General features: G+C 41.1%; 1 protein-coding gene across 3 annotated transcripts in view; it reads right to left on the reverse strand.

Annotated features, from left to right (window-relative positions):
- LHFPL3 (LHFPL tetraspan subfamily member 3) overlaps positions 1-22,098 on the reverse strand; it is a 232,929-nt gene that overhangs the window by 55,299 nt on the left and 155,532 nt on the right. For all 3 annotated transcript variants that reach the window (XM_026046395.1, XM_026046398.1, XM_026046396.1), the window contains exon 2: positions 15,834-16,070. In XM_026046395.1, the coding sequence (XP_025902180.1) occupies positions 15,834-16,070 (237 nt within the window). The remainder of the gene's footprint in view (positions 1-15,833; positions 16,071-22,098) is intronic.

Consider the following 22,098-nt stretch of genomic DNA (forward strand, 5'->3'; position numbering starts at 1 on the left):
TCACAACACGACTTCTCCTCGGCAAGGCTGGGAATAAATGAGCCAGTCAAGTCCTTTCTCACTCTGGATATGTCCCAGGGCTGAGAGTTTCCTCAGGTGAGCTTAGTGCTTACAGAAAATATTACACTGACAGCCCTGAAAAATTATGTCATTGTTCCCAAAGAACAGAAGCATGCCCGGTGGAAACTATTTTTTTCTGCAATTTCCCATCAACAGACTGCCAAAGCATTCCCACTACCAAGCAGGGAAGAACTGTGAGTCCCCATGAGCAGACCTGGTGAGATATTTATTTTGGTGTGTGTTGCCTCTGTGCCTGAGGTGCAAGATGCTCCTGGTCCACCATGCCCCCAGAGCAGGACCAGGCCAGGTGCCACATGGAGAATCCATGGGCAATGSAGGAGCTTATTCCTGAGCCAGAGGCACTGGCCCATTCAAGCACATTTGCTATGCTTGCTCTTGCTAAGAAGACTTGCTTTATAGGCAGCTCCAGATGAACTAGCAAGGATTATCTCCCCATAAAGTCCTGTTCTACAATTCTTTTCTGCTGTTCTGCAATATTCGCATGCCTATTCACAACCATCTCATTTGCTTCCAGATGGGACTGGGTTTGACCCAGTGAGTCAGTAGCTTGATGGGCCATTACCAGCTCTCTGGACAAAGGCACCAGGTCTTCCTCATGAAGCTTTTGCTATAGATAAGCCAAAGCAGRCAGTGTTAAGACATGGTGTCCAAGAATATAAAACACAAAATGATGATATTTTAAGATCTACTTGTGATACTTCATACTTTCTCATATTATGAAGTAAAACAGGGTCAAAGAATATAGAACTGAACAGAATTTCTTTAATAAAACATAATGAGGTGACATCATAGATTATGCGGATTTACCTGATACCTCTCCATACTTTTTTTGTTACGTCAGTTGCCTGATCAGGTAAAAAATATTTTAATTGATTCAAATCCATTCACATAATTTCTGTAATGGTTTTTAATTGTATAATTAGTGTAAAGACATATAATCACGCAATTAGGCTGTGTAATTACAAAGTGTAATAATATTGTAGTGTTGTTACACAAATCCTTTTTAAACATGGAGGAAAATTAAAAAAAAATAAGTGCATACAACCTAGAAACCCTAAATCTAGGTCTATGAAACCAGTGCCATGCTCCACATCCCCCTGCCCCATATCTCTAGAAAAGCCAGCATTTATTTTAGTGACGTAAAGATCAGCAGCCTGGGCCCCTGCAATTTTTTTTGAGACAGGACAATGTGTCTTGAAAAGAGAGTTGATTGCTTTTAAGATTTACCAGCTCCCCAGTGGTTCAGACAATCCGTTCAATAATTTTGAAGTGTGTTTCATAATTCACAAAATGAAACTAAAAAGAGATTAGTAATTAGTAGTTACTGACTCTCCTTAAAGAGATCAGGTGAATGTCTTCTATGTTCATCTACATTTCACTTGTTAAAAAAGAAAAGATAGTAAGTCTCCAAACACACAGATGTTGCAGGTTTGCAAACAGGACAGCCTTTGCCCCCAGCTGTGGAAACCGCATTGTACCTGTGACTGGCTTGATACAGAATTAATGAACAGTTTGCAAAATATATCATGTCTTTGATAGTTGATGGACATGCTAATTATGCCTTATGTAGATTTCACAGAAACATGACCCAGTTTCATTCACACATGAAATCTTCCAAAGACACTTTGGCATTGCAGTTAACTACAGTGAATGCAGCCTTTAATACAACAGGTGCAAATACTGAAAGGATCTTGTGTAGTTTCTTGGATGAAAATCTACCGTGTGCTTTTAAGCATATAGGTCCATATTTACTGGGGTGTATGGTCAGTGTGGCCATGTCCACCAGCACAAAGTACAGGAAAAAGGTAACACACTGATGAGAGGTTTTATTTTAACATAGTACCATGTAAATGGTTGATGTGAGCAACAACAAAAAGAGGCTGTCAAGTCCTTTTGTTCCCCAAAGTATCCTATCTACATGCAGAAGACAATTCCAGCAGGTCTAAGAAATCTTAACATCCTGCTTGATCCTCATTATCCTCATCCTGTGAAACAAGGGGTGAAACAAGGGGTGAAATCCAAGAAACCTTGGGTTTGCACTCTTGTGCATGGAGGAAACCACTACAGGAATCTCTCTGATAAGAGATTCCTCAAATCTGGAGCCCCTCAGTCCTATGCACAGTGGAATGGGCTGCAGAAGGTGGGTCACTCATCTCTACAGCGGAGACATGAGTTGTCCCAGCACTGGGCAACTAGAACCTCCTGCACCTGCAGAGCCTGGTTTTGTGCCATGGCAGCCTGGGTGCTTGGACAACTTGCTGGGTTTTTCCACAAGTGGGTTTGGTCACTGGCAGAACTCACTCTTGTGCTCTCTGGGGCTTGCAGAAAGCACCAACAAGCATCAGGGGGCTGGAGTCTGCACTTGGGATCAGTGTTGGAAGGGACCTGGACCTTCTTCATTTGAGAGCAATGAACACTTAGATTAGCASCTACGTGATACAAAGCATTAGTAAGAGAATACAGGAGAACTTCCAAAGCACCCTACTGTGCCAGAACAGATCGATCGCTCAGGCATTATACTAATGGAGGCTAAAAGGGAGTATACAAAAGAGAAATAGACTTACAGTTTAATATCCTCATTTAAATTCACTTAGTAGAACCAAAATCTGACTTCTGTTATGCTACTATGCTAGAAAAAGCTGTCTCTTTTTCTCAAAGTGGAAATAATAGTGGTTCATATGAAAAGCCTTATACCTAGACTTTGAAAATGATTGGTTCAACCCAATTCATGCCTTTCTTTTTTGACTTAATAAAATATGGACTGAATGATACGTATTATTTATGCTCTTCCAGACTCTCGAAGTTTGGGTTTCCAAGTGATGCTACAATGTTAGTCATGTAGACAGTCTGTAATGAAATCTAGGAAAATACATTCTGATGGAGCTCTATTAGTGAAAAATGTGTATCCTTCTTTCAATGAAGAATCATAACTATCGGGGATTGTAAACATCTTTKGATGGATTGGGCAGCATTTTGTTTAGAACATGCCTTAAAACTGCCAATTCATCTCCTTTACTGTGACAGTCTAATAATAACCCAAAGACCTCGGTGCTGTGGACAGAACTGGCTTTTCATGCCTCTGGACAAAATGATATGGACAGAGCCATGGGAATGGTAAGTGTTTTGCACCARGGCACAAACTCTGACCCTGATTGATCTAGGGGAAGAAATGGCTGCTGCTCATGGAGAAACTCACTTATTTCTGCCTGACAGATCGACCTCTCCTTGTCTTTGACCCAACACTTGCTGGAAAGAATGGCATGGACACCACTCCATGTTCTGGTAAGAGAGGGGGAAAAACTTTCCAGAGTGAATGTTTTATTCAGTTAATTTGTATCCCTATTTTCTGGTGATGATTTCTCTGGTAAGAGGGTTTGATTTCTGCAGATTTGCTGTTTGCAACTCAATCTGCTTGTTCTGCTCATGCTGTTTCAGCCAGCTCCATCTTCTACTGCTGGCGGTTCTTATTTGCTTTGTAAGGATGGTTCCTAATTTCCTGTGGCATGGTTTTCTTCTTCGTGATCAAATACCTGAAACTTCTGGAGAAAGCAGATAAACCAGAGGTTTCTAACCAACCAGGTGAAGCAGCACAGAGAGCACATCCATACAAACAAATTCTTTCTCTTCTTTGAAAGTTGCTACATGCCAGCAGAGCTGGCAGTAGTAGCAGTGAGCTACAAGTGCTCACAGCAAGCGAAGATCATCTGAGATATCAAAGAGACAGCATGACTTTTATCTGTACATATCTTGCTGCACACCCTTCATCGCAGGGCTCAAGCAGCTCGGCCAAAAGAGCTGCCACAGCAGCTAACGCTTCTCACAGCAATCGCCCGACACACAGGCAGTGATGAACTTGGCAATCAGCAAGACCAGAGGTTTTTCCTCTTGCAGATTCAGGAGTTTCTGCTTGCATAAGTGATGGAGCATCCTGCAGAATGGAGCCGGGAGCAGCGTTAATGAGAGCACCGCGGCTCGGCCCCAGGTGGATCCTGCCTCACAGCAGGGTTGGCACAGGAACAGCGAGGGAAGCAGCTCATCAGTGTGATGAACAGCTGCAAGCCTCATCTCTCTCCGGCAACAGCACATCCTGCCCTCCTTGCTATATTTAGGCACACCTCACCCTGCGCACTTAGCAGGAAAGCAAAGGTCGGGTTGGGACGTACAGGAGCTTCGGAAGAGCAAGGTGCCTATAATGTCACTGGGACTTGTGCCTCTGAGCTGGTCACAGATGTGCAGTGTGAGCTTSGTGCAGGTCCCTCTTTATGGGATTTGTATAAAACAGCTTCTTTGCAAGTTCCTTAGTCTGACAGATGTTTCACGGGAGTTATTTTTAGCAAGTTGTTTTTAACAGTAATATCTGCATTTTTAGCGGATCTTCCTCCCAAGGAATTCCAGACACTTCAGAAGTGTTAATGGAAAAAATCTTGCAAAAAAACCCTTGAAACAAGCAAATACTGCTGAAGCCTTTGCAGGGCAGATGGGGAAACTGAGGCATGAAACAGTTATGTTTCCTGTCCAAAGGTGTGCAGAACTTGGAAACCATCTCTTGGCTTCTTAGTCCTCTGCTGTGGCCTAAAGGCCAGGACAAATCTCAGCCTCATCCTGGTTTGGATGATGAGGAAGTGCACAGCACTGCTCTGTGCTCATTCGGAACTCACTTATTCCTGCAGTTTTATCGCTCTTTTCTGCACCAAACAGAGTATTTCCTCTGTTTGCAAAGGCCAGACAAGGCACTTGATGGAGTAGACCAGACAGGTGCTGCTGGGGAACATAGAGTGCTTCTTCCTTATGTGACACAATTTGGGGGGCCTGCTCAGCTATCTGCTTCTGATAGCAGCTGATGTAGCTGTGACAGAGAGTGAATTCCCTACACAAGTCAATAAATCCTGCACATCAGCAGGGAAACAACACCCAGAAATTGAAACGCAGAGACCAAAGCACCAGTTCAAAGCTCTTGCACTTGGCACAGGGCTCTGCACAGGTATTAGCTGAGTGCTCAGACCCTCGCAGCCTCGGTGCTGTGCTCAAGCGCAGTGTCTGCAGGTTCAGACCGGGTTCAGAGCCATGCTGATGCAGCTGGACCTGCTACTTCCAGTTCTGCAAAACACATGGGCTTTGGATTGCTGAAGTTTCTGAAGTCCATTGCATCTCAGCAGCATCCCCTTCAGTGCCTCTGCAGCGGCTTCCCTCGGCCCAGGGAAGGGAAGGCACCTGCATGCAAGAATATGCTACCACAGACTGAGGTTAGACATACCCTCCACTTTCCCAAAACTAGCCTACTGTATGAGGTGATTGAATTAAAAACTTCCTTTTCCACTAGTTATAAGCAACCGTGCTTTCTTCCCATCCTTTCTYGGATGCTTTGAACCGGGAGTTATAATTCAGGCTCAAGGTTATTCTCGTTAGTCAGCTGAATGGAGCATAACAGGGTTTTATATTCCAGAAGGAAACGATCTTCATGCTGTCCATGAGTATGTTATTTAGAACAAAGATTGATTATGATCTTACCTATGCTGCTGCAAAGCTTAGAGTAACTGAAGTCAGTAGAATTACATTGGTGCAAAAAACACACAACCCACACTCAACTAGATGCTGATACAGAGAGGATTCCTCTTAGGATCCTTTAGAGGATCCCTTAGGATTCCTAAGGGAAATTCCTTTTCCAAAGGGAAAAGAGCAACCAAAAGGTTGGTTGGAATAGTGTCTGTTGAGAAGTCTGGGGCAGTTTAACTTGTTTTAGGCACAACAGAGATCCCATGTCAGAGGTTTATTCCGGCCACAGATTGAGCTGCCAGTGACCCGTCCATGCCATGCAATGTGTGTGGGAGGCGTTGGACACAGCTCCAACATAAGAGGCAGCAGATGCCTGCTGGGGTGAATGCTAGCGGCRCTTGCTTTCATCCCACATTTCCCTCAGCTGTAACAAGAGAATTGCTGCATCTTCAAAATGCTGAATCTCCCAGGCCAGCTCTTTATCTTTTTCTCTTAAGAGGATATTGCTGTGCAGTGCTGATTGACAGTATTTATGAATCCTGCTCTCTGCTCATCCACAAAGCAGCTAGACTACAGGACCACTTGCACCAGTGTGCTTCAACTTGGTGGTGATGGAAAGCAAAATAGCCAATGACAATAAATCTATCTTTAAGCTATCCTGTATTTCACCTGTTATTATCAACAGTTGACAGTATCTTCTGGAAGATGGCAGAAGCTTTCTAGGCATGGCCCATGCCCATTCAGCTTGTTTAGCTGTGGTAAACTTTGTGTCTTCAATCATTATGGTAGACCTTGTCATGTACTGGGGAGCATAAATCTCACATAAATCATCACTCTTGAATGTGCTCTGGTTCATCTGGCCATTGATGTTTCAGGCAGCCTCCAGGAGGCTGATATTTTTAAGAYGGTTAACCTTTTGTCAGACTTGAAATTGGACAAATGGTTTAAAAGTTATTAGGGGAGGGGATTCATAAACAGATGAGTGGATAAGAAAATTTTATAAGGAAATTATTTTGAGGAGAAAGTCTTTTTTTTGTTTTAAAATATCAAAGTGAAATGTGCCAATATAAAAGCATTTTTATAGCTAGAGATAARCATTAAATTCAACCACCATCCAAAGATTTTATTTATTTGAATGATGTTTCTTGCTCAGTTTACAGTTTGTCAGAAAAGGGTTCCAAATTGGGTTTATTTAGTCTGAGGTCTAGTGGATACACACAGTACTACCAGGAATCAATGAGACATTGCTGAAAATAAGTCYAGAATTACAAAGTTGTTGATTATCTTCAGATTAAGACTTTGAAGATACTCTTGTTTCTTTAAGGAATGGAAAATATAAAAATCAGAAATTCCATCYTTTTTGCTGTCTCTGAAAGTATGCAATTTTAAATACAGAAGTTGGACCTGTTGCAAATTTGAATAGGAAACCCCTACTCCTTTACTTACTCTATTCAAGTGTGTAGCACAGTGTGCAAGTGCATCCACTGTCCCTATAGTGTCAATGCTGTTTTGCCTGTTATTTTTTTTTTTTAAAGCAACAATACTAATGCTGTTCTGGAAGGATAGGAGGGCCAGYTACTTATTGCTCTATGGGATGAATTCCTCCTTTCTATGAGAATACAAATTTAGAATTGGCATCGGATTATACACACAGGAGAGTGAAGCACAGAAGGACTATTTTTACCTTATATTTCTCAATATGTTCTTTGGGAATTGGTATCAAATCTGTCACTAGAAAATGGCAGACAAAGCCAAAGCATAATCACTGAAGACTAAATTTCTTGGAAACACAGAGGAAAGTGTGTCAGATGCCGGGTTAAATTCAGCAGGATCCAAATGCTGAGGAAGAGCAGGGATGCTAKGAGACAGCTGCACTTCCTCAGGCAGATACAAGTCATCAAAAATTAACCTTTGGCTGTGCCGCATGTTCCTGCCAAGACACATTGGCTCTGCCAGGGTGCACACATGCACCATCCATCTCCATCACACACCTCACCTACAGGGACTGTCTTATCAGGAGGCAGCAGCTGATGTTCTTCAAAAGAGACCTCTAGGTGCTTCACTTGTAGGGTGTGTGGTACTTGATACCGACAACATGGTTTTCCAAGAGCTGAGTGACAAGTTTAGGCCAATTCTTCATAACCTGTAGATATTCAGCAATTTTGAAAATAGGTTTTAAATACCTAAAGCTCAGAGTCCAATGATGAAAACATTCATAGGGATATTCTCCATTCCTGTCCGAGACTTCCTAGTGAGAGTGTTTTAAAGTACAGGGTTAAGATATATGTATTTATATTGGCATCTATCTAATATCAGCTGGGCAGAACCTTTTTTACACGCTTCGGTCATCATCCTCTAGATTCAATTTTCAATTTGTTTTCATCAAATATGGGCTATACCTGAACTGATGATCTAGAAATGAAATGTACTAAGTGCCTCAAACTGTCAAAGCCAGACAATTCACAAATCTTTTTCTTAGAAAAAAGGTAGAAAGCTTTGACTATACTGGACAGGAGATGAATTGCAGCATCCTTTTCCTGTTAAAAAAATGGAATTTGTCACTGCAGAAGGTTTTGATCTGAATGATAACTATAACAACTCATTTATACTTATTATATGATAAACATTCAATTCTTTTTCCCAAACAGGCTAAGAATGACAATGCCATTTATAATGCTTCCACTATTAGACCTTAGGAAGTAATACTAGGCATATCTCGAAAACAGAAAAATTCCCTTTTCCTTTTATTTTTGATTTGCTTAAAAGATTATATATTTTCCCTATAATTAGGAACACCTAGTCCTGGGATTAGGAAAGTTGAATATCTGAAATAAAAGTGAAATAAAGAGATTTGACAGGCAAAWGTGATACAAACACAGACTCTATGAAAGGAGGGGGTAGCTGGGCAAGCAAGGGAGAGGAAAAAGGGAAACCACAGTGAGACTGAAGTATAGATCAGGAAATCAAAAGGGAAGAGCAAATTGGCCATTATTATTATTATTATCATCATCATCATCATCATCATCATCATCATCATCATCATCATTATCATCATTATCATTATTATTTTTAGCATCTGAACTGTACAACCTTTTTTCAGTGAGGGTCTCAGTTTACAACAGAAGTCAATCTACTATATATCTGGGCAAACACAAACTGATTATTGTGATCTCAATTTCATGCAGAACTTCAGAGATTATTCTCAAGAATAATGGGACAAAACATAACATGAATTTACTGGGGATAGATAGTCCTGGGCTAACYTTAACTGGTAATGGATGGAGCTCCAGAAATTTAAAAAAGCATCTGCCTGCCATAGTGGGGGACTGAGCTCATGGGCCACTAAGACCAGCTGAAGGGATAGGTAGTAGATAGTTTGTGTATGTATCATCTTAGCTGCATTCAATCTGAATCCATAAATGCTGGCATCATAATAACCGGACTAATAATTCTTTAATTCGACTGCTTAAACTTTAATGAGATTTGCAATAAATTCTTGGCTTTGCATATACAATGTGTTCTTTTTGCCATAAAAAAAATTGGGCAAAATAAACAGGTGGAAATTCCAAAACTTACTGTGTAATTTGGATGCAACAAATTCATAATAAACTCTAAATTAGACACATTTCTTTTTAACCTACCTGCACTTTTATTCTACTTCTGCATTTACAYACATTAATCACTGTTATTCATTAAATATAGCTCAGAATTTAAAATACTCATCTCGAAAATTGTTTTATGTTCCTTGGGGCGTAATAGAACAAGCAAAGCTATTTTTTGTGCTGGTATAGCACCATGCATTTGAAATAAGGTTTTGCATTCTGCCCTTTGTGTTGAATTTCATAGATGTTAGTGTGAGCTTTACAAATGTGTTAGAAATTTTAAGTGGATCCTGAGCACAGGGGTTGAGGCCACAGAAATAAACAGTTATTAGCTTCATGGTGGCTTTGCTTCAGCTGTTCTCTTTGCACTTGACTCAATAAATGCTTTGGATAGTGAATTCCTCGTGCCACTCTGCTTTCTAAGCCCCTGTGGTCTGCTGCTCTGCACAGGTTTTCAGCTGAGCATGGTGCCCATACAATGCTGAGTTCCCCATGGTATCTCACATGGAAGTTTTGGAAGCTACCTAGCTTTTTGACTCTGGCTACCTTCAGGTCTCCAAACTATGACACTTTGTCCCTCATGTCATGGGAACACAAAGATGGAAATATAATTTCTTTAACAGTGCTATTAATGAAAAGCGGGATGTAGGTACGGGATAGAAAGCAGTTCGTCATGTTTTACCTTCATTAATCAGTGGGGAACCAGGTCTTCTTATTTGTGGCATCCAGTTCTTCAGTTAAGTAATTAGTGCATATGCTTAGGACTGATTCTACTTTCTCATTACAGAAAGTAGAGTTGGAAAGGAACTGTTGGATCAGCTGATAAATCAATCAGCACTAGTGCAAGACTGACCTTTATTTAATAAGGTATTTTAATCAACWTTATACTTTTAGTTTTGATACCTCATTTGTCTCCCTCACAGGTATAATGATCTAACATACTGTTAAAGTATTTGCTTGCTAAAATATTTTATTATTGGTTAAGTTTCGGGACATATACTTTCAGGAGTTGTACCACCCCTGTTTAGCTTTTCTAATCTAACCCTTCAGCTCTGAATGTCAATATACTTTATGAACAAAGTAAGACTTCTGCCACATTGCCCTGCAATACAGGCAGAAAAATATAAGTAGCTTCTTTCTCTGCTTCTAGCACACCCAGAAGAACAAAAATAGACACTTCCACATGGAAAGATCTGAAATGGTTTTCTAAGCCCGTAGTGAAGCAGCTGGGTGATTTGGCTTCAGGTTCTGCTTCCCATTTTCTTCTCCTAAATTTCTACTGAAACTTGCAACATACTTTGAAATTCTGCCTGCCTTGGTCTGAGGAATTTCAGTCTCCAGGCTCTTGTACCATTTGTATACTTTGTGGTAGCCAGAGTCTCCTATAGCCCACTGTAGAGGTGATACATGATGGAAAACAGGTTGCAATTAAGCAAAGAAATTATCAACGGGATCTAATTGCAGCGATAATATGAATAATTGGTGAGCCACTTCTTGCTTGCAGCTGAAAAAGAGCATGTGAGCTATTCATAACCGGGACAAAACTTTGTTTTTGGCTGACATGGCAGAGAATCATGTTTTGAAGCTCTAAATCAGGGCCAGGAATTCCCAACCTGGAATTCAGAGCTAGGAGCTTCAAAGAACAGCCTGATTTTGCCTTTGGAAAGCAGGGTACCTAAATACTTCTCCTTTGAGGCACCGCTATAAACCTTCTGACATAGCTCCAGCTTTCTCTGGCTGGCTGCAATCTGGCAGACTCAAGTGGTAGGCTGTCTGCAGCAATTCATCCCAGAATGCTCCCCCAAGAGTTTCTTCCACATTTTCCTTCTTATATGGAAATTCAGCCGGCCAGGCTGGTCCTGAGTTCAAAGCCCCCTGAAGTGCTTTGAACATGGAGCCACAGAGAAATGGCAAGAGGCTGGAGTAGAGACCTTGTCGATCACTCCTGAACTTTTTTGAAAGGAAGATTGGAAGGAGGCAAGCAGATATGAAGAGAAGAGAGGGACCTTCTTTCCTTCAAAGAAAGGAAACAGCCTGACAGCAACACTGCTTTTTTTTTTTTTTTGATATGAAAGGATATGCTAACTAAAGTGAAAAGGTGCTCACGTATTGTGTTAGGAGGTGTGAGGGGGTACACGGCTTAAAAAAGGGGTTAAATTATAATTTTCCTGTATAGAGAATGGCAGCAGAAATCACATTTCTGTTTACAGAAGAYGATTTGCTTGCCACCAGCGCACAAATCTCCCCACAAAATTTATTTTTCCTTTTACAGAAAACTGCTTTGTCATTAAGAAGTGGCTTCCCCTTAGTTCTGCCTTCAAGTCTGTTTACTGTGCAGTGAGTRCAGCTCCTGCACCTTATGCAAGCTGGTCAGGTGCTTGCACCACCGCTATGGACCAGGTGCAAATGTCAATGCATTGGGAAAGCACTTGGCCGGGCATCATGCACTGAGGTCTCTGCAGCCTGGCTATTGGGAGAAAATACAGTGTAGTTTGAGCCTGTGTGAATTGCAGTCATTACAGGTAGACAAATCCTTCAAATCTCTCATACTTTTATCTTTTTTCAGCCTCAGGCTCGTAACTCTGAGAAACCTTTAGTGCAAATTGCTTATCTGTGCCCATCTGGCCCCAAAAGATGAGTCAAACATTAAACATAAATGCTTTGTGAAGCTGTTTTATCCACCAGAAAAGACACAGCTGCCCACAAAGAAAGTGCATCATGCACCTGGTCTGACTGTTATTACTTATATAGGACACTTTCTTCTGAATGTTCATGTATTTATGAGTTGAAACACAGATTATATTACCACCTTCTACCATAAAAGCAATTGCTTTGTACTCTCAATTTCTTTTTGAAACATCTCATTTAATCCCTTCACCCTTTGGCCAGAACTTTAATTTTATATCATTAAGGCATTATGGTTCAAAATGTTAAATTATGTTGTTGCATATTAAGGTTTAGGCCTGGTGTTGGCACCTCACTCAAAATGGTGTTGATGAACCTTAAGGCTTAGATGAAATCCAACGATTTTTGTTATCATCCTGGATGCCATTAGTTTAATAACATGCAGGCCTTTTAGTCATTACTATTAGTTTCTATGAATAAAAGCCAACTGTGCAATACTGTTCTCTCCCATCTAACTGCAAATAGCATAAATATAATGTGCAAGTCTTTTGAGAAATGTCTCTTTCCTTTAAAAGATGATTTTAAAAATGAAAATGGTACAGATTTTTGAATAAAATTTGCATAATTAGGAAAATACATKAAGCAGACTATACCTTGAAAAAGACCTGCTCACTTGTCTTCTATTTGTCAGATGTGACACTACTGTGGTAGTTTTCTCTCTAACCTAAGCAAATAAGAAATGACTAAGTACTATTTTTATCCGGCAGTGAAAAGTGAAACTTTCTTGTATGGCAAAAATACGCCTGTCTTCTCCCATGAATAACTTCAAAAGTCAAATTCCTTACAAGCATTCATTAACCTATGTAAATATACAGYGCTGTAGCATTCAAAAGCACAGAGCAGGTGGACAATTCAGCTTGTCGAGTCCACCTACAAGCACAACTTGTTCTTTTTCTGTCATTCCCTCACCTTCCCACCATCCCGTTACGCTTTGTGTGCCATCCAAGTGTGTTTACCCGTCGTGTGTTTGGCGGCAGCGGCGTCAGATGCTCCCAGCACCGTCACCGTGGACGCTCGTTATGGAGCCACAGGAGCTGATCTGCGGTGACTCCTCGGGTCAGGGYCATCATCTGACTGCGAGCAGCTGCGGAGCTGTCAGATGTTTCCTAACAATTTCTTTTCTTGAAGATTTTTCCACATAACTAACGACTGTTAATGCCTACACAGTTAAATTGCAGTCTTTCTCCCTCTGCTGAGCAATCACCCAACAGTATGTACATATGTGGGAATGGGCCTTATGCAGCAGGGGAAGAGCAGAGAGGACACTAGGAGGTTCCTTTCCACTAAAGGTCCCCTGCTTATCCATCCCATCCAGCTGTGGTGCTGGCTCCTTGAGGAACAGGATAACACCCTGCTTGGAATATTTCTGTCTATACTCTCCTCTGAGTGCCGTTGGAGGCAGCCTGCAGGCCGAATTTGTCTGTTAGCTGCAGGGTGCACACTCAGGATTGCCCTGCAGGACTTGGGTACTGCCTGGTCAGGAAGTTCACCTGAAATGCCCAAGGAGAGCGGAGAGGGGAAGGACCTCCAGCACATGCAGGACAGCAACATACTCTCCAGAGTCAGTATAGGTCACTCCCCAGATGCTCTCTCCTCAAAAAACCACAGTGKATTCCATGACTGTTAAGGCAATAAATTGCTTATCATTCACCTACAGGGCATTAAAGACTGTGACCAGAGGAGATCACCACCAACACAGAGCAAGTGTCCCTGGTTCCCAAGCCATGAGCAGCCCCTCACAAYGGCCCCATGATTGTCTGTCCAGGTCTTCTGACCCTTGGAGCAGGCAAAGGCCCAAAGGGACATGGGCAGGAACAGGGCTGCTAGGTGAGACCTCCCCACAGGGAAATGTAGAGCTGTTTGGCCCACTGGCACTGCTACCTCCACATCTCCAAAGGGTGCCCAGATGCCCTGCGGCATCCTCTCCTTGGCTCTCCCAAGATGACTTTGGTGCAGGGCCATGCCCTGCAACAACTCAAGATGGCAGGGAAATACCAGAAAGTGTGGGAATGGCTTGGACYGAGCCTTTCCTGACTTGGCAGAATCTTTTTGTGAAAAGGGAGAAGAGAACTCTTTTTTTTTTTTTTCAGAAGTCATTTTTTTTCTTTTCCTTTTTATGTGAAGGACAATTTAAAAAGTGGCTGATATTGGGCTTGATTGTGGAAGGAGGTTCCTTTCTGTTGAGTTCTGATTTGCCTTGAACCTGGTACCGTACCACATTTCTATTGGGACTATTCCAACAAAAATGAGAGGTGTTGAGCCTCCAGAAGAGGCTCTTTTTGTCTACAAGGTGCAGATGAGGGTCTTTAATATAAGATATACCTAGCTGTTAGGTTCATGACAACTGCATAGCACAGAGTAGTTAGACACAACAGTAATGCAGCAAGCCCTTCATCGCATATATGTGAATCCCCTTTGATTATGTATTTTAATTTTCAAACGTAGAATAATATTATCTGCGTAGAAAAGGGTCACTGTAACAATCCTGGAAACTGTTGTCCTCAGTTTTGCTGCAGAATAGGGGTACACAGGTAATTGCAAGCAACATACACTTTCCTTAATGCACGACATGCGTTTCCTTTAATTTGCCTAACCAGGACTACAGCTGTGTGCTAAGTTCAATCTTCAGGTCCATTTATCTTTAGCCTTAGGGTGCTGACCATCTGCAGTTCAGCAGCCAGGTACCAGCGTGATGATACTTTTGGATATATGAATAACAATCTGTCAGGAGCAGAACTGAGAACAGCTGTTTTTACACAACATGGACTGCCAAGCAGTTTTGGGCTTCTCACACCGTGATGAACAGCTCCTAAAATCTCGGCTATTATTAGAAGCAACCTACCAACTTAAAAAGACACTCGATGAACTGAATGCAGAATCCTGCACTATAAGGCCTAGGTGACACCTGGTAAAACTGAAAGGGGATCAGTTCAACACAGACAAAAGTAAGAACTGGTCAGCAGTGGGCTTCAGGACCTCGCTGCCCCTGGGTGTTTGCAAGCTGACGGGGTGGGCTGGTTCAGAAGGGATTAGACCGATTCAGGGACAAGAGGTCCCTTCCAAGGTCCAGGAGGGACAACCTCTGGACCTCTGGTAGATATCACAGAGGGCTGTATAAATATCACAGAGGGTAGCTATCACAGAGGGTGATATCTACCACAGCAAATGCAGCAGTTCTGATGCCAGGAGAGAACCAGGGGAAGGGACTGCACAGCCTGGCCATGCTCCCCAGTTTCTCCTGTCGCAYCAGGGTGGTCTGAGCTACTGGTCTGAGCCAGGAGGGCTTTCCTTACAGTTTTATGTTCTTTATCTAGAATGCTATTTTATTCCCAAAGCACTGTGTGAGTATTTAGTTATTGACCTAGATTCATGTGAGATGACAATTTAGCTGTAGTAATGTAAAACAAGAGACAGAGTTTCTTTATCCCTGCTCCTGGAGCAGGATATATCCCTGCTTCTGAGTCCACCGGTGCCTTGCTATAAAGCCTGTCCCGTGACRTTGCTCACTGCCAATCTATCTCCCAAAGCCAACCACTTCCTCCTTGCTGTCTATTGAGCTAATATCTATCATAAAACCCTACATTACAGACATTCATATTACTGTAAAACCCTAAAGGAACCAAATGAACACATCTCGTATGGGGAATGGAAGAAGATAGAGATAGTGAAAACTGAATTCTAATGAAATRATGTACAAGGGGTAACATGAGAATATCCCTGAAATTTGAAATAAATATTCAGGATCAGTCATGCTAGTTCTTTCACAGTGTAGCCATTATGGCAATTTCAAACTCTCTTGAATTTTGAAGACTGTCACATCCTCTGTCCCACTTGCACTTTCCTCTTTCCCAGCAAATTAGAAGGCAAGTCAGCATTCTAAGTTTTACATATAAAATAAAAAGAAAGAGATCGTGGTTTTCAAGCATTTTCCCTTGAGGCCACCCCATAATAGTGTTTCTAAAGCAGTCCTACCTTTGTTTTCCAACTTGAGCTCCTCTGCTAGCAAGCTGTCTTGTCTGTTGCCAAGCACAAACGCCAGAAATGAGAGGATCAGGGCATCCAAGATTCCAATAATAGCCAGGATATACGCCCAGCGGACTGAGCAAGCCCCCAGCGTGTACTTGTCTGTCTTTTCACCACACATCCGTTTTACCTCATCTGAATCCCAGCCATCAGGAAAAATCATACAACCCAGGACGAGACAGGCAGCTTGGAGACAAAAAAAAAAAAAAAAAAAAGAACAAGAGGATAATGAGACCAACATTCATTTTTTTTTGTCACAACCTACACACTTATCATTAAAGCAACACACTTTTTCATGCTGAACTTCAAAGCCAGATGACTTAAAAACAAGTCTCACAATTATATGCTGTGATTAAATATTCAATACAAAACCCCGAGAAACAACATCAACTTGGTACTTTTTTTTTTCTTTTAGAAAGGTATATCCTGAATCTCTGGACAATTTTTGTACCAGTACAATCACATTTTCTCAGTGAGACAGATTTCTTCACTGTAATGTGAAGGGTTCATACAAAACAAAAGAAGAATAATAATTAATAAACCGGCTGGCTACGTGGACAAAAGATCTGATTACTGTCAAATGATCAGTGTGGATAAGCCAGAGAAAAATAGGAGGAAAAAACCTGACAACTATAATTCCTGATAATCTAAGTGTAACATATACAGCTAATAGCAAGTTTTTATTTTGTGCATTTTGGTTTTTTTTTGTTTTCTTCTGCAATTGAAATATGTTTTATGCATGAGGTTTGTGCTTCTCAAAAACACAAGTAATGACATTGTTCTGCAAGGAAAAATAAGCTGTCAAGATTGCTGCCAACTTCTGATCTGGTTTACTTCAGGGATCAACACATGACGTCTCAAACAGGCAAAAGCATTGATCCTGTTAACACCACCAAAAAAAAAGAAGATTCAATCTGCATGGCCCTAGCCAGCATCCAGCACTGAAACATGGCCTATGGTYGGAGTAGTTGTGCTGAGTGAGAGGAGAAGGAGGGGTGTTCAAGTGCTCATTCACCATGGGGGCAGGATACCAGCCTGTGTGAGAAACATCTCCCCATAAATGCCTCATTTTAACTTCTTAGGAGCAGCACTTTRCTTTCCGCTTTGATTCCAAGGACACTGTTCCTGCTATGGGGCAACAGGTTGTATCCAGGACTCTGGTGGAGCAGAGAAACTAGAGTTACAAGTTTGATTTTTCAGAAGATGTGCTCTGTCACCTGGCACAGCATTGACCTCCCACCTCTGAAGAGCAGCCACTAGCCAAGGTGGATGCCCCAGCTTGGTCCCCTGGCATTCCCAGATGAAGTGGCATGGATGGACCAGGCCAGAGCATGTGCAACCTCATTGCTGTCCAGCCCACCCACAACTTGGGCAGAATGCAGCACTAAGGCTTTCACTGAGTCCTTCAGCTTTGCCCCACAGTGTTCTGGAGCACTGTCACGGCCTCTGCCTGTGTCCTACCAGCCTAGAGAGGAAGTGCATATGAGTGTAAGCCATGGAGAAATGTCTTGTGGTTATTACTAAGCAGCCTCTTGAGAGGTTATCTGCCCCTCTTCCAAATGGACTTTATGTCTTCTGGTGGGAGATGTGGTGAAAGAAGAGCAGTACAAGAGCTTCCGCTCAAGAAAGATGTGTCCCTGGGTTGGCAACATTTTGCTGCAGAAAAAGACAAACCCACAAGTGAACCCCTACTCTGAATCTTTGCTAGCATGGGCTCTCCTTCACTGARTCACTAGCTGAGAAAATCTATGGGCTGGGAAATATATGTCATCTCCTAGGACTGGACAGATCTGTAAACATAACACTCATGTTGAACCCGGCTTCCTGGTGCCATAGTCCAGTGACTGCAGGGAATTTCCTCAAATCTGGTTGAAGGAGCAAAACAATGGCAGGACTTGGTACCCTGCTGATCACATTTTGCAGTTTCTTTCCCTGGAAACCTCATGTTAGCTGGCCTTGCTCTGAGTGAGYGGCCCAGACCAGATGGTTTCTAAAGGTCCTTTCCAACTGAAACTGATTTTTGATTCTATCATGAAGAAAAGGGGTTTTTGGAAGAGGGAACAGAGCAGCTGGGTATTTGAAGTACATTTCCTATCAGGGTAGCACATCTCGGTAGCACCCTAATATGCTTCCTTGTACAGTCCTTGCTCGTGCYGATAGACTCATAAGTTTTGCTGAAGCAAATGGTGTAAGTGCAGGGCTATCCATCTTCAGTAAAGAGGCATATGGCATAAAATTGTTAAAATAGGAAAAATCTAGGAATAAAAACTATATTGACTGGTTCATATTGCATATGGGAGAATCAGAAAATTCATACRCTTTCAATAATTGTCTCTGTTATGTCTTTTCTAACTTGGAAACAAGAATATTTCCACCATTAACTTTTCTTTCTCAGTAGGGCTGATGAAATATAGTGGATCCTAAATAATGTGCCACAAGTTGTAATATAAACCGGCACATTGTACTCTAAGTTAGCACAGGGATATGGGCTAGTTGAAAGACTACATTATATGACTGTAAACCCTTTAGTTGGTTTTGGAACATCTTCTCTGTTTTACAACATGAGTTTATACACAGAGCAACTTGTGCAACTGGCAGCTGCCATGGTTTTTAGGGGCTGCAAAAGCTCTTGTCTCTCCAGGGCCATGTCATTGACACTGTCATTGACATTGACATTTACACAGCTCTAGCATCCACACAACAAAAACACTCCTGCCCTCAATTAATCTGACTAAATGCGGTAAAAAAGATATGACAGCAGAACTCAGGAATGGTATTTTCCTTTCCACAGATACAAAAGTTCTATTGAAAACACCTTGAGCAAGGATGTGTCTGATGTAGAATAAAGCCTGTACCTAATACATTTGACAGATCCTTCCTGAGCAGTTCATTTGTGTGAAAATATAGCAGCTTATAATACTTTCAAGGACAATTAAGCTTAGAATCAAGGACAATTAGATCTAGACTGATGCATTCAGAACATGCTGGTTGGGCAAATTATAAGTTGCTTATTGCTTGCCTTAACTTATTTATATAATTTCAAAAGACTTCCCACCTCCCCAATATTTATAGAGACAAATTGTACAATAAATTTCTTTCTTGCGACAGTTAGATATACTTCCAGAGAGATTACTTGTATCATTGCTCTCACAGTCGTGATGGACTTTTTTGAAATAATATGTTAAGTTTGCATATGTTTGGTGTTCAAGAATATGTCAGCATTTACCCAGATAACTTTGACAAATGTTTACCACCTAACAGCAAACTACCAAAGCCAGTTTACTTCTATTAAGCACTCTTAGAATAAGAGGGTGCACAATGCTCAGTTAATAATAAATACATAAAAATGGGATTTTGGTGTTAATCTTTTTAGAGTAGTTAGCATCTCCATGTGTTTTAATTATATACATGTCCTCAGTATTTTCTAAAAAATGATTTAACTTTTTTCTTTTCCACCTAGGTAATGAAAAACATGGGTCCTTATCTGAAGAACTGAGTACCCAGCTTTCCAGCTAGACACTTGGATTTCCAGTTAGCTCATCTTTTCCAATCCTGATCCTGCATATTTTGATATAACTACCGACCTTACTACTTCTTGGTAGATTGTGGTAGGGCTACTCTTAGCATTAAGGTGCACAGGTAAATGTTGGCAGGACTTCATTCCTTTGTGTAAAGGTGCGCATCAAGGATGGAATATTATAATTACCTTTTTTGCATGTATAGTTCATCTTTCTACTARATGACTGCTTGATCAACATCTTCAGAAGCAAGAATCATACCATAGCTCTAATGGTAAGATTAGTTTAATGAAAGTCTTCATTTGCTAAGGAAATATTTTGCACTAAATGCCTTTAAGGACACAGATGAAACAGGCAATGATTCATTTGTCAGCCATAGGATTGAATAACACAGGTATAGAAGTACACCTGCAGATTTAGTTTGTATTGCTAAAAATTTTTACATTTTACTCCTTATAAAAAGGATTAGATGATTTTCTCTAGAAGAAAATTACTTTCAGTTTTATACAAGTTTGAAAAATGAAAACCATTTTTCTTTGCAATTTCAGCTAAACTGCTAAGAGACGATTTTGTAACACAGGTACAGGTCCCATCTCATACTTTGGCGAAACTTCCTCAGTGTTTAACAGCAATGTGACTGAAATAGAAATGCATCAAAGCCTAAAGGATATGGTACTACTATTTCACTTCTTCTATAGAGTTCTAATAAATTCAGGAACTTTCATATTCTGAAAGCTCATCTACTGAATGAAAGGCCTTAAATCATCAGTTCCTACAGATTTTATGATTCAAGTAATGAAAAAGTTAAATCTATATTAGTCTAAGACAGCCTTCACTGTGTGAGCTGAATACATTTAATTAGCCTTGTCTTCCTGAGCCTGCAGACACACTGCTCTGGAACTCCTGCAGCTAATCAGAGCTTCTCTGGAAAGCAACAGAGAGGAATTGATGGAAGACTGGTTAGTGCCACTGACAATGTTCAGAGCTATTTGTGCAATTGTAAAAGTGATAAGAAAAACCTTTTTTTTTTTTTTTTCCTAGAGGAATCTATTAGCAGGAATATTGTCTTTGCAATTATGCCTCTGGACTTCCTCCTCTCCTCTCACTATTTTCCTTACCAGACATAAGCTAGCAATTGTTTCTCCTGCAGATTAGAGTCTGGCAAACCTTTTCAAGCTTTAAGAATTAATTAATATATATTACTTACATGCCTGATATACGTTGACATCTCTATTAGATAATCTTTCTCCTCAAATGAATGACTAACAGAAACCGTCACATGGTTTTTCTTTAGGGCTCTGAATGACAAGATAAATCATTCATATTAAGAGAGAGAACCCAAGATTTTATCTCCTGGGGGTGGAAAGATGCGTATATGACACTTTCAGAGATTGGAAGCAGACACTTGCCTGTTGCTGGCACTGTCAGACTTGCTGCTCTGACCAAGCTAATATTATCCCAGTCTGTACTCCATGCATGAGCTCAAACTGTAATTAGCAAGCAACTAGATCAAGATCATATGGTCGTGTCAAGTGGGGTGACAGATTTGTATTATATCATTGCATGGAATGAGGTTCTATTTATAAAGCACCTGACTGCTATACAGGAAACTGGTATTGAGACATTTCCAYGGGCAAGCCTCCTATCTCATCATCATCCTTTTCCTGACAACCCCCAATTCACTTGCATAAGAAGTGTGAGGATGGCAAAGTTCCTTATAAAAGAATAAAAGAAACAAAATGGGAACTACAYTGCTTCTCTTCCATATCCATACATGCCAGAGACTCATTGTTTCCAAAACCAGTAGGTGATGGTAAGCTCCATTAGAATCAATAGGATTTTTGCCAGCTGTGTTGGTGGAGCTGTTTTCTAGGGAGAGGTGAAATGAAGATGAGGACATATTCAGGGAGTCAATAACTATAAAGACATTCCATGGAACTGTAGTCTTTTGGGAACCTATAGTTGGGAAAGAAAAAAAGGGTGAGCTTAAAATATATCTTACTAACCCATCCAAACACAGCCCTGATTGAACACAGAGGCAGCCCAGCCATGCAACTGTGATTGTCCTGCATCATTTGTATTCTGTAAGTGATTTGCATTAAAAATTTCTGTGTGTATGTTTGTGTTTCAGGTTGGAGCAAATGTGCAATTTTGAAGTAAATCCCRATTTTTTTTTCCTTTATTGATTCTATACACACAAACAGTTTTGATGTGTGTAAACCAGAGTCTTTTTGGAGGAAAGTAGCCTAGAAGTTTCCCCCAAAAACTACCTCAGTGCTAAATGGGGACATTAAATTCTAAGCCAATGTGTGGGCTTCATCCCCACACCACGTGTGCCTAGAGAAAGCAAATGAATGAGGCAGGTCCTCCATAATGCATGAAATATTTTTGTGTGAGAGTCAAACACTATTCAAGTCTTCCCTTTTTTTTTTTTTTTTTCCATTTTTTTTTAATGGAGCCAGATCCAGTCTTCAGCTTTGGAGAGGTTCTTCAGAGAGGTATCTCGCAGACTCCCAAGGAGATGACCCTCCTTGTTAATTTGTGCCTTGAACAGACTGAAAGCTCCGTGGCAGCAGGAAACYTGTTGGCGGAGACCATGTGAGGTGGAGATCATGTGAGTTTGCTCTAACCTCACGGTTACTGTTGGGTGTGAGAGAAACAGTGAGCAGCACTGCATGAAATTCAAGGTGAATTTC

The sequence above is a fragment of the Nothoprocta perdicaria genome, unplaced genomic scaffold, assembly GCF_003342845.1.
Source record: "Nothoprocta perdicaria isolate Ctin4 unplaced genomic scaffold, notPer1 scaffold_44, whole genome shotgun sequence".
NCBI classification, from domain to species: Eukaryota; Metazoa; Chordata; class Aves; order Tinamiformes; family Tinamidae; genus Nothoprocta; species Nothoprocta perdicaria.